The sequence below is a fragment of the Myxine glutinosa genome, chromosome 5, assembly GCF_964187855.1.
Source record: "Myxine glutinosa chromosome 5, kmMyxGlut1.1, whole genome shotgun sequence".
NCBI lineage: Eukaryota > Metazoa > Chordata > Myxini > Myxiniformes > Myxinidae > Myxine > Myxine glutinosa.
The window spans coordinates 52181330-52194458 of NC_136265.1; the positions used below are offsets into that span (position 1 = coordinate 52181330).

Here is a 13129-nt window from a genome sequence, read left to right on the forward strand (position 1 = left end):
CAGGCAGGTTGGTGGTCTTTCTGTCTTCTACCGACTCCTCTCCGGCCTTGCTCCCCCAGCTCTCTCTGTGCTCTGTCCCCCCAATATTCCTTCAGGTCGCACAAGATCTGCCTGCAACCCTCTTATGGTTAAACTGCCAAAGTCTAGGCTCTCTGCTCACCTTCACTCTTTCATTCCCCTTTTCTCCCACCTCTGGAACAAACTCCCCCACTCCCTTCAATCCCACTCCTCCCTCCAGGTCTTTAAAACAGCTGTTCACCACCATCTCTTATCTTCCCCCATCGAAAACCTTGATCTTTTCTACCCCCGGTAATTCACCCCAGAGTCCTTGCAGTGTTCATATGTTTTAATCCTCTCCCACCTCCCCCCAAGTCCTCCCGATGTCCCTGCTCTCAAATGTTGTGTTTGTGTCCTTCCCCCTCTTTCCCCTCTCTTTTGTGTCCTTCCCCCTCTCTCCCCATCTTGTCTGCCGCTCCCCTTGTTTTTTGTGTTTTGTGTGTCGGTTTGTCTTTTTGTGTGATTAATGTTAGCTCTTTCACGAGCCTCGATCTTGTATACAAAAAAAAAAAAGAAAAAAAAAAAGTTTTCCACGTGTAGGGTTTATGGCACCGAGTGTTCAGACAGTTGTGCATGGTTGATGCGGCGGGGGAGCAGTGGAGATCTCCATATTCCTCCCAAGGGAATTCTGAAACAGATCACGTTGTAAGAGCTCCATAAAACCTGTATGTGGATATTTTGAAAGTTAAACATCACCTTAACTTTTTTTTAAAGGAGACAGCTGGTTTGAATGATATTGAATATTTCCTCATTTCCATCATGGAACTGGAACGGCACTCCAGAGTGTATACCTCCGCCAGGCTGAACAGTTTATGGTTTGTATCCCACTGATAGGCCAGATCTGGATTCGGACCTGAACCAAAATCTAATCGGCTTGTTCTTGTCACAGAACCAACTCATCCACCAAGTTTTGTCATAACTCGTCCATAACATTTTGAGATATCCTGCTTTGTATCGTTTTTGGCCCTATCTCCCAATGGTGAAGAATCACTTAAAATTAAATAATTCTCATATCTGAATCCATATTCAGATCTTCTCCAACATCTAATCGATTCTTCCTTGTCACACACACAACCTGTCCAACAAATTTCATCCAAATCCGTCCATAACTTTTTGAGATATCCTGCTATGTATCGTTTTTGGCCCGATCTCCAAATGGTGAAGAATCACTTAAATAATTATACTAGCCGGATCCGAATGTGGATCTTCACCAAAATCGAATAATTTTGTCCTCGTCACATACACTACCTCTCCACGAAATTTTGTCCCAATTTGCCCACAACTTTTTGAGATATCTTATTCACAGACAAACAGGGGTGAAAACATAAGCTCCATCCGCCTCCGGTGGCGGAGGTAATAAAGGATCGTCCAATTAATCTTACAACGATTAATACATTTCTGGTTCAAAATAATCAAAAGGTAAACAAATGTACCTTTAGCTGCCCACCCAGGCGTTGTCGCTCACTCATTATGATTGTCAGAAACTGAGGTGGCTGTAGAGCCATTTTCTTCGTAACTGCTTTTACCAGGTAGAAGAAATAGGTATGGCTGGATAGTCGACAATGATGCGAATTGTGATATTAAGTGACGAGATCAGACGTGTTTTGTATATCGTGATGAAACGGCTCGACATGTGCTGACTTCTTTTGACGTCACACCGGTCCCTCTGTGACTTTTTCCTCCCTGCAGAGACACACCTCGACGGAAACCAATTTTTGTCACCTGTTTTCTCCAGTAACCTCGCGTAACGCACAATTTGAATCGTATTCGTCGATTCCAACCTGGAACGTCCCTGCAAGTCCGACGCGGCCTGGCCGATGACAGGTGGAAAGTCGTTTTTTTGGGAAGATGACGAGTGTGAAAAGCAAACCTTCGGGTACGCAGTTTGTGGTGTGTAAAGGCCTCCATAAGGCAGATTTATTCTTAAGATGGAAATGCGCCTTTTCTCAATATACTCATTTAATTCTCATTATATGAGCCTCGTATCACTGTTTTGTATCACCGTTTCCCACTATGTGAGCCTCTGTCGGTTAGAGCAGGAATTTGTATTTTGTTAATGGTGCCGGCGATAACTTGCCTACTTTTCATGAAACACACCGTGGGATCTTTAACGTACACCGACTAATACCGGCTGACGGGTGCACTGTGAACCTGGACATGCATGAACATGAGCCCATTTAACGTCCATCCGATGGATGGCGCACACATTTATGGAGACTCGCCCGGCCCGTGAAACACCAGGATGGCAGTTTATGGCTGGGCCAAGATTCGAACCCAGGCTAGATTTAGAGGTGAGTGGTTTTGTTTATTCTGCGAAAAGCCAGTGACGTTTCTACGTTGATAAAAAATCTTAGACTTGTACGTAAAAACTGCATTGCAAAAAGGTGCAAAAACGGATCCCATCAATTAAAGACCGATTGGCTTACTTCCAATCATCAGCAAGGTCATGGAAAGCATCATTGAAGTTGATATGAAATCCTCCTTTTCTCCAACAACCTCATCTCAGATCACCAATTTGGTTTCAGATCAGGTTACGCCACCTTGGACGTGCTGCTTCAACTCACCCAATGATGGATGGAGGCCCTCAATGTAAGACATGAGATCAGGGCAACCAGTCTGGAAATATCTCGGGCTTTTGATACAGTCTGGGATCCTACCTTACTCTCCAAACTCTTTACCTATGGCATCCAAGGCCAACTGCACACATGGCTTACTGACTTCCTCTACTCTCGTAGCCATCATGTGGCTCTCAACGGAATCCTTTCATCTCCTGTCCCCGTCAAGGCTGGAGTTCCCCAAGGTAGTGTTCTGGGCTCCGTCCTATTCCTAATCTTCATCAATGATCTCTCTGACTCTGGAAAATCCTCTATCTATTTGCCGTGACATACCTCATCCTTCGTACACCTGAACTCCTTTCCACCTGCAAGGCCTTCATCCACAGTTTGATGGAGTACTGCTCTCCTCTCTGGACTGGCTCTCCTGCCTCGCATCTTTCTCAGCTTGCCACCACGGAAACCAAATCCTTCAAGATTATTGGAATCTCCCGTGATGAAGCTGAGTCTCTGGGCTTATCACTTCCCCAGTTCCTTTTCTTCTCTGTTGCATTCTGAACTGTTCAGTGTACTAGCACTAGTTCTTCCTTGAGCCTTGACAATGTATACAAAAAACCCCTTTCCCTCACACCAATCCCCCTTGTTTGTGCTTTCACACTCTGCTTTGCATGTGGCCTGTGGTCTTTTTTTTTTTTTCTTACCACAATGGAGACTTGCAGTCACGTGAAAAAGTAAGTACACCCCATGTAAAGTTTTGACTTTTTCAACATATTTCAACATACAGCTATTTGATCTTCATTTCAACAATATTGATAGATAAAGGTGATATAATGTAACAAATATCATGAAACATTTACATTTTGTAGTCAATTGTATAATTTAAATGAACATAAATGCAAATTTCACATGTGGAAAAAGTAAGTACACCCCTACATTTATCACTACTTCAAATACCTAAAATTAGAATCAGGTGCACCAGCTCAGGGGCAAATGATTAGAACATCGTTGGAGAGGATCTTGGAGGAACCTGTCTTATTTAAACCTCAGACATTTAGTTTGGTTTGCTCTTTGTTGTTGAAGTGTGCACCGTCACCATGCCTAGATCAAAAGAGCTCTCTGAGGCCTTCAGAAAGAAGGTTTATAGATGCCAACGAGTCTGGGAAGGGATTTAAAAAGATCTCCAAACAATTTGAAATCAATCATTCAACTGTCCGGAAGATCATCTACAAGTGGAGAAGATTCCAAACAACTGCCAACTTGTTCAGGCCAGGCCGCCCCAGCAAGTTCAGCCCAAGAGCAGACCGGAAGATGCTGAAAGAAGTCTCTAAGAACCTCAGAATGTCATCACAGGACCTACAGGTAGCTCTTGCCACTGTTGATGTCAAAGTGCACGAGTCTACCATTAGAAAGAGGCTGCACAAATTTGATCTACATGGGAGTTGTGCCAGGAGGAAACCTTTGCTGTCCAGAAAGAACATCAGGGCAAGACTAAAGTTTGCCAATGAACACCTCAGCAAAGACCAGCACTTCTGGAACAATGTGCTCTGGACAGATGAGTCAAAGGTAGAGCTATTTGTCCACAGTACCAGAAGACATGTTTGGCGAAAACCAAAGACAGCATTTGACCACAAGAATCTGATACCAACTGTAAAGCATGGTGGTGGAAATATTATGGTTTGGGGCAGCTTTGCTGCATCAGGGCCTGGGCAGCTCACCATCATAGAATCCACTATGAATTCTTCATTGTACCAGAGGGTGCTTGAGGATAATGTGAGGCCATCTGTCGGAAAGTTGAAGCTCAACCAAAGGTGGACCTCGCAACATGACAATGACCCTAAACATACCAGTAAATCCACCAAGGAATGGCTGAAAAGAAAGAAATGAAGGGTTCTGGAAAGGCCAAGTCAAAGCCCGGATCGAAATCTCATCGATATGTTGTGGGGGGATTTGAAACGAGCTGTGCATGCAAGAAACCCCTCAAACATCGCACAGCTGAAAGAATTCTGCATGGATGAGTGGGCAAAAATTTCTCCTAGTCGATGTCAGAGACTGGTAGACAGTTATAAGAAACGCCTACTTGAGGTTGTTTCTGCCAAAGGGGGCAATACCACCTATTAGAGCCAAGGGTGTACTTACTTTTTCCACATGTGAAATTTGCATTTATGTTTATTTAAATTATACAATGGACTACAAAATGTAAATGTTTCATGATATTTGTTACATTATATCACCTTTATCTATCAATATTGTTGAAATGAAGATCAAATAGCTGTATGTTGGAAAAGTCAAAACTTTACATGGGGTGTACTTACTTTTTCACGTGACTATGTGGATCAGGCATCACTTCTTTCCTAATGCCTTAACAGTTGTAGTCTTCCCATCTGGCTAGTCGATGTTGGTTCTGAAGAAGTGTTGTGCTTGTCTATCACATCTGATATTCCCCTAAGTAGGTGATTGTTCTCAGAGTTTTCACCAAAATATTCCGACATTTCTTGACCTATGTGTTGATTCTGAGAACGAGGGAATACTCCTCTTCTGAGATGAGAAATGTATCTTTGACTTTTGTACCTTTGTGATAAGTATCTTCGTGTTTTCAAGAGGTTTTGTTCCTGAGACTCCACTTGCTTCCAAAGATGTCACTGCTCCTGAGACTGTACGTGCCTTTGAGATGTCTCTGTTCCTGAGACTGTATGTGCCTTTGAGATGTCTGTTCCTGAGACTGTACGTGCCTTTGAGATGTCTGTTCCTGAGACTGTATGTGCCTTTGAGATGTCTGTTCCTGAGACTGTACGTGCCTTTGAGATGTCTCTGTTCCTGAGACTGTACATGCCTTTGAGATGTCTGTTCCTGAGACTGTATGTGCCTTTGAGATGTCTGTTCCTGAGACTGTACGTGCCTTTGAGATGTCTCTGTTCCTGAGACTGTACGTGCCTTTGAGATGTCTCTGTTCCTGAGACTGTATGTGCCTTTGAGATGTCTGTTCCTGAGACTGTACGTGCCTTTGAGATGTCTCTGTTCCTGAGACTGTACGTGCCTTTGAGATGTCTCTGTTCCTGAGTCTGTACGTGCCGTTGAGATGTCTCTGTTCCTGAGTCTGTATGTGCCTTTGAGATGTCTCTGTTCCTGAGTCTGTACGTGCCTTTGAGATGTCTCTGTTCCTGAGACTGTATGTGCCTTTGAGATGTCTCTGTTCCTGAGACTGTATGTGCCTTTGAGATGTCTCTGTTCCTGAGTCTGTATGTGCCTTTGAGATGTCTCTGTTCCTGAGTCTGTACGTGCCTTTGAGATGTCTCTGTTCCTGAGACTGTACGTGCCTTTGAGATGTCGCTGTTCCTGAGTCTGTACGTGCCTTTGAGATGTGTCTGTTCCTGAGACTGTACGTGCCTTTGAGATATCTCTCTTCCTGAGACTGTACGTGCCTTTGAGATGTCTCTGTTCCTGAGACTGTACGTGCCTTTGAGATGTCTCTGTTCCTGAGACTGTACGTGCCTTTGAGATGTCTGTTCCTGAAACTGCACATGCCTTTAAGATGTCTGTTCCTGAGACTGTACGTGCCTTTGAGATGTGTGTTCCTGAGACTGTACGTGCCTTTAAGATGTCTGTTCCTGAGACTGTACGTGCCTTTGAGATGTGTGTTCCTGAGACTGTACGTGCCTTTGAGATGTCTGTTCCTTAGACTGTACGTGCCTTTGAGATGTCTCTGTTCCTGAGACTGCACGTGCCTTTGAGATGTCTGTTCCTGAGACTGTACGTGCCTTTGAGATGTCTGTTCCTGAGACTGTATACATGCCTTTGAGATGTCTGTTCCTGAGACTGTATGTGCCTTTGAGATGTCTGTTCCTGAGACTGTATGTGCCTTTGAGATGTCTGTTCCTGAGACTGTACGTGCCTTTAAGATGTCTGTTCCTGAGACTGTACGTGCCTTTGAGATGTCTGTTCCTGAGACTTTACGTGCCTTTGAGATGTCTCTGTTCCTGAGACTGTACGTGCCTTTGAGATGTCTCTGTTCCTGAGACTGTACGTGCCTTTGAGATGTCTGTTCCTGAAACTGTACGTGCCTTTGAGATGTCTCTATTCCTGAGACTGTACATGCCTTTGAGATGTCTCTGTTCCTGAGACTGTACGTGCCTTTGAGATGTCTGTTCCTGAAACTGTATGTGCCTTTGAGATGTCTCTATTCCTGAGACTGTATGTGCCTTTGAGATGTCTCTGTTCCTGAGACTGTACGTGCCTTTGCGATGTCTGTTCCTGAGACTGTACGTGCCTTTGAGATGTCTGTTCCTGAGACTGTACATGCCTTTGAGATGTCTGTTCCTGAGACTGTATGTGCCTTTGAGATGTCTGTTCCTGAGACTGTACGTGCCTTTGAGATGTCTGTTCCTGAGACTGGACGTGCCTTTAAGATGTCTCTGTTCCTGAGACTGTACGTGCCTTTGAGATGTCTGTTCATGAAACTGTACGTGCCTTTGAGATGTCTCTGTTCCTGAGACTGTATGTGCCTTTGAGATGTCTTTGTTCCTGAGACTGTACGTGCCTTTAAGATGTCTGTTCCTGAGACTGTACGTGCCTTTGAGATGTCTCTATTCCTGAGAGTGTACGTGCCTTTGAGATGTCTCTGTTCCTGAGACTGTACGTGCCTTTGAGATGTCTCTGTTCCTGAGACTGTACGTGCCTTTGCGATGTCTGTTCCTGAGACTGTACGTGCCTTTGCGATGTCTGTTCCTGAGACTGTACGTGCCTTTGAGATGTCTGTTCCTGAGACTGTACGTGCCTTTGCGATGTCTGTTCCTTAGACTGTACGTGCCTTTGCGATGTCTGTTCCTTAGACTGTACGTGCCTTTGAGATGTCTGTTCCTGAGACTGTACGTGCCTTTGAGATGTCTGTTCCTGAGACTGTACGTGCCTTTGCGATGTCTGTTCCTGAGACTGTACGTGCCTTTGAGATGTCTGTTCCTGAGACTGTATGTGCCTTTGAGATGTATGTTCCTGAGACTGTACATGCCTTTGAGATGTCTGTTCCTGAGACTGTACGTGCCTTTGAGATGTCTCTATTCCTGAGAGTGTACGTGCCTTTGAGATGTCTCTGTTCCTGAGACTGTACATGCCTTTGCGATGTCTGTTCCTGAGACTGTACGTGCCTTTGAGATGTCTGTTCCTGAGACTGTACGTGCCTTTGAGATGTATGTTCCTGAGACTGTACGTGCCTTTGCGATGTCTGTTCCTGAGACTGTACGTGCCTTTGAGATGTCTGTTCCTGAGACTGTACGTGCCTTTGAGGTGTCTGTTCCTGAGACTCCATAACAATTGCGTTCCTGTTCGCCATTGTAGTATTTTCGGTCCTGTCATTCATGTTATACTTCTGAGTTTGAGACTTGTAGTTTTGAGATACAAGCGTTAGCTTTGTGGTTTTCTGTCTCTCTGTTGCCAATGTCTTTTGTTGATCCATAGCTCACACGGAAATTGTGGCCAGAATTTCCCTGGCAGCAACTGCTGTGCTGGTAGATTAGAAAGAACTTTTGACCCTGACGACAGCTTGCCGTTCCCTTTGTCGTCACTGCAGTGCCCGTCTGACTTTCGGTGAATGAAACAAGCGATTGCCTTAACCTTCAATTGCGCAAACCGCTGTCGAGACTATTCAAAAAATCCTGCGACCTTTCGGATGAACCCGTGTCCTTTCAAATGGCGTCCACACCGGAGGAGTTTGTGTACAAAGCGTGTGCAAGACGATTGGATTCGGACACATGAGTTTCAAGGACATGTCGACACGGTGCACGGGATCTGAGCCTGTGATTCCACCACTATTTTCATGATCATCCCATCGTGTGGGCCAGCACCACCTTGCGTTACTTTCGGCCGGTTGTACACCCTTAAGTGCATGTTTATCGTGGCCTTGCTGTGAAGCGGTGTGCGCTCTGTCAAGCCAATAACTGAGGAAGTTGCAGAGCAGGCAGTTTCCTAAAAAAAAAGGCCGTTTAACAATGTGTTGGGACAGGATTTTGGCCGTGGCCTCGGGTCCTAATCGCACCATTATTTGCAATGCATGATGGCATGTTTGGCATGTAAAAGTTTGCACACGTGTACCGCGCCAACCCCACCCCTACGATTATCTCACATCTCGAACTTTCCAACGTGTATTGCGTTACCAAAAGGTATTGGTTCAGTCACGAAACGTTGGGAGCTATAAATTTGCAATCATTTGGTCCGCATCCGCAATCGGGCATCACCGTCACTGTCACTATGCACCCCGTATTGGTGGATTTGATATTGGGTTTGACGTTACACCAAAGTGCTCTTTTGCAGCAATTGCACGTTCGGCGGTGGATTGTACTCCGGTGACTCCAGCCCTCCAATGGGGTTCGTCGGTGCTCTGAACCGGTCGTTGCACGTTTGCAGGATTGTCTTCGTTTGACCCATTCCAAGCAGGTGGCAGGATATGACAGGTGCTTCATCGTGCCGATAGATGTTGGACCCCTCGACATATTCGGCTTTGGTCAAAATGTCGCGATAAGACACCTTCATAAAGCACATGCTCCTTTGCATCCTGGGAAAAGTTTCCATCAGCAGGCGGGGATGGTTCGCGTTGGGTACGTGTGTGCAATACTCTCCTACCACCACTTCTACTAATGTGTGCAAACTGCATTATCGTTGACTTTGTAAGTTGCACAACAATTCTCTTGTCAAATGTCATTACACTCCAAACTAGAACGGCAGTAGAGAGTAAACCGCCTGGTTCGCCGTATCACTCAATGGTGAAGAATCGCTTAAAAAATTATACTAGATGAATCCCGGACTTTCACCAAAATTGAATCGATTCTTCCTTGTCACACACACACAACCTGTCCAACAAGTTTCGTCCAAATCCATCCATAACTTTTTCAGATATCCTGCTATGTACCATTTTTGGCCCGATCTCCCAATGGTGAAGAATCACTTAATAATTAAATAATTCCCATATCCGAATCCATATTCAGATCTTCACCAAAATTGAATCGATTCTTCCTTGTCACACACACACAACCTGTCCAACAAGTTTCGTCCAAATCCATCCATAACTTTTTCAGATATCCTGCTACGTATCGTTTTTGGCCCGATCTCCCAATGGTGAAGAATCACTTAAAAAATTAAATAATTCCCATATCCGAATCCATATTCAGATCTTCACCAAAATTGAATCGATTCTTCCTTGTCAGACACCAAAGTGGTCCACCAAGTTTTGTCCAAAACCATCCACAACTTTTTGAGATATCATGCGATGTATCGTTTTTGGCCCCATCTCCCAATGGTGAAAAATCACTTTTAAAATTCTAGTATCCAAATCCGGATCTTCACCAAAATCTAATCATTTCGTCCTTGTCACATACGTTACATCTCTGCCAAATTTCATCTAAATTCGGCCACAACTTTTTGAGATATTTTGTTCACAAACAAACAAACGGACAGACAAAGACAAAGAGACAGACAGGTGAAAACAACCTCCATCCACCTTTGGTGGTGGAGGTAAATATTCAACCGGGCGGAGGCATACGTGCAACCAAGTAGTGTTCTCGTATTTTTAAAAGAGATTTCAGTTCTGCACTGAGGCCTTTCAAATTCTCAAGGTTGATCTCTATTTTCCTGGTTTTACACCGAACGAGATACCTTTCTTTGCTTTGACTGACTTTTGGTGAGACTGTGTGTACATCTCGGAGTCCATGAGGTTCTGAGTATGTGCGGCACGTGTTGTACATGTGTATTTTTTGTTTTGCCCCGAGCTTCCCTTACTGCCATTTTCTGTACCGCCATTGTTGGCTGTAACTGCAATTTCCTCCAGCACAGTCGGTCTGCTCAAGGAGAAGGAAAAGCGACCTTGTTCGACTGAAGTCAAACAGCCGGTACAAAGTTTGATTTTAATGGTGTCTCTGTGCTCTAAATGCCTCTTGTGGCGGTTCGTACAAAGAACCCAGCACCGGTCATTGCATCACAAGCTACCTTTATAAGCACGCCCTCCAGCTTGCCATGATGCCGGGCGGTGTCGAGGTTGCTCCGCAAACATTGCTGCTTCCTCAATCGTAACTTTATCCCCATTGTTAGCGAAACCCCTCGTATTGGGAGGGAGCATGTAGCTGTTGCCCTTTTATCGGTTATTTGTACTGCACGTCCTTGATGACATTCCCCAATCGAGGGTTATTTTGCAAAACCTTGAAGCACTCGTGTGATTGGGCCTGGCATTATCTAGCTCATTCATTCAGTTTTCACCGTTTTATTTTTATTTTTTGTCATTGCTTACTACAAATACGTTTACGGCCCGTGTTGCTCCAGTGTGGAATTCCAAAATTGAACGATGCCCCACCCAATATGGGCCTAGTGGTACAACCTGTACTTTGGCATTTTCAACAACCTGAGGGCGGTGGATCCTTCAGATGTTCTTCGGTTTAATACCGGCGACAGTATGAAGGATTTTAATTTGTAAGCTTGTACATATTCAAAGTCGTCTCAGGAGAGGTTGCTGGGATAGTTTGCTGGAAAACCCAGCCCGTTCATTAATGGCCTTTGGGGAGGGGATGCCCTAACTGAGATGGAAAGTTTGGTCGGTTGGGTGCTAAAACACGGCCGAGGAAAAAGCAGCACCACCTATAATCTTCCCAAGTGATTGCAAAAGTATCTTCCAATTGGCTGTTATTTAATTTAATCTATTTAAATACCTTCGTATGATTGAAGAGCTTGAGGATGAAAGGCATATTGATGGATTGTTCCTTACTTCCCCACCTTTTCCGCATCCACCCATCGTAGAGTTCACGAGCCGACCCAGAGGAGCTCTTCACAAAACAGGAGCGCATTGGAAAGGGGTCTTTCGGAGAGGTCTTCAAGGGGATCGACAATCGGAGCAAGGAGGTGGTTGCCATCAAAATTATAGACCTGGAGGAGGCGGAGGATGAGATTGAGGACATCCAGCAGGAGATTACGGTGCTGAGTCAGTGTGACAGCCCTTACGTCACTCGATATTACGGCTCCTTCCTCAAGGTGAGACGCGCTCCGAGTGACGCGGAAGCTGTGCCGTCGATTACCACCTCACTCTGGCTTTGTCATTGCAAAGTAGCTTTGAATTGGAGTTGAAGGACGGTTCAACTGCATGCGGCTTCTTCGGAGCCCTCTCGGGATTCAGCGCCATTTAAATTTATCGTTTGGTTATTTGCCTTTGATCAACCTTGGTGTTTGCGCTTCTGGTTCTTTGGTGCTCACCACAGGTGAGACTCTGCTTAGGAAGGGAGCAGGTGTTTTGATGTGCTGTGATGTCGGTGTTCTTACTTTTTGAGTGCGAGGTTGTCTCCGCAGGCCTGCGCCTTTTTTCTCATGCAAATTTGATTTTCAGGATTTTCTAAGAGGGGAAGCGGTGGAGGGGATTAAATAGCTTCGCATGTTTGAAACTATAGTGGATGGATGGCACCTTTGATTTTCTGCCATTTCATACTTCCATCAAGTGGGGAGCTCTGGAGAAAATAATGAAGAATAGATTTTTAAGCAGCTTCATTTGAAAGGTGATTCTGACATGCTGTCTATGTTTAACCTTGAACAAAGAAACTGTGCCCACCACCCTCTGGCACAACTACCTCACCAGCAGTTCGCAATCACAACATGGGATGTGTGAGGTCTGACCATCAGAGGGAGGCATGATGAGCTGACTGTGAGCACGATAACATCGAAGATGGCTACCCACTCAGAGCAGCACCTTCAAACCGGCCACAAGTTGGTGCTCATGCAACAGAAACAGGCCACATAATGAGTCCTGGGCTTTGTAATCGGACAGACCTTTAGACTGTGTGCCAAGTTTTGGGTATGTCCTAGATCATGTTGCAATTGTCGACCTAGCCATGCTGATGCGGAATGGCCCTTACACATTGCGTTTATGGCCCAATTACTGAGAGGGTGCGAGACGATCCCACCCGAGACGATTCCCTCTATGGTGAACTGAGCTTAGCCGTCACTATTCCAGCTAGATTCAATTGAGAGAGAGAGAGAGAGAGAGAGAGAGAGAGAGAGAGAGAGAGAGAGAGAGAGAGAGAGAGAGAGAGAGAGAGAGAGAGAGAGAGAGAGACAGAGAGACAGAGAGACAGAGAGACAGAGAGACAGAGAGACAGATAGAGAGATATATATATATATAGAGATAGATATATAGAGAGAGAGATAGAGATAGAGATAGAGATAGAGAGATAGAGATAGAGAGATAGAGATAGAGAGATAGAGATAGAGATAGATATATATAGAGATAGAGATAGATTCACACCTCACATATTCACACCAGAGAGAGGAGACTTCAATTCCAAGCAGGGGAAGCAACGGAGATGCACTGGCAGCATTCATTGTCTTTAAATACCTGTGTTGTCACCAAACAACGTGGAACAGGACACATTGCAAGACTCCAGCAGGTTCCAAGGCCACAACAGCAGTCTTCATTCACATCAACATTGTGATGTGCAAAGTGGAAGGCAAAGCCGTTGCTTCGGGATTCATGTTCCTACGGTGGAGCAGATCCCAACTCGGAC

At 45.0% G+C, this 13129-nt stretch overlaps 1 protein-coding gene across 2 annotated transcripts in view; it reads left to right on the forward strand.

The window, feature by feature from the left end:
- The window catches only part of LOC137427532 (serine/threonine-protein kinase 25), an 81071-nt gene that overhangs the window by 45668 nt on the left and 22274 nt on the right, over window positions 1-13129 (forward strand). Inside the window, exons 2-3 of one of the 2 annotated variants that reach the window (XM_068117098.2) lie at window positions 1793-1947; window positions 11379-11609. In XM_068117098.2, the coding sequence (XP_067973199.1) occupies window positions 1906-1947; window positions 11379-11609 (273 nt within the window). In that variant the 5' untranslated portion in view covers window positions 1793-1905. The remainder of the gene's footprint in view (window positions 1-1792; window positions 1948-11378; window positions 11610-13129) is intronic. The other variant, XM_068117099.2, reaches the window with a different exon arrangement.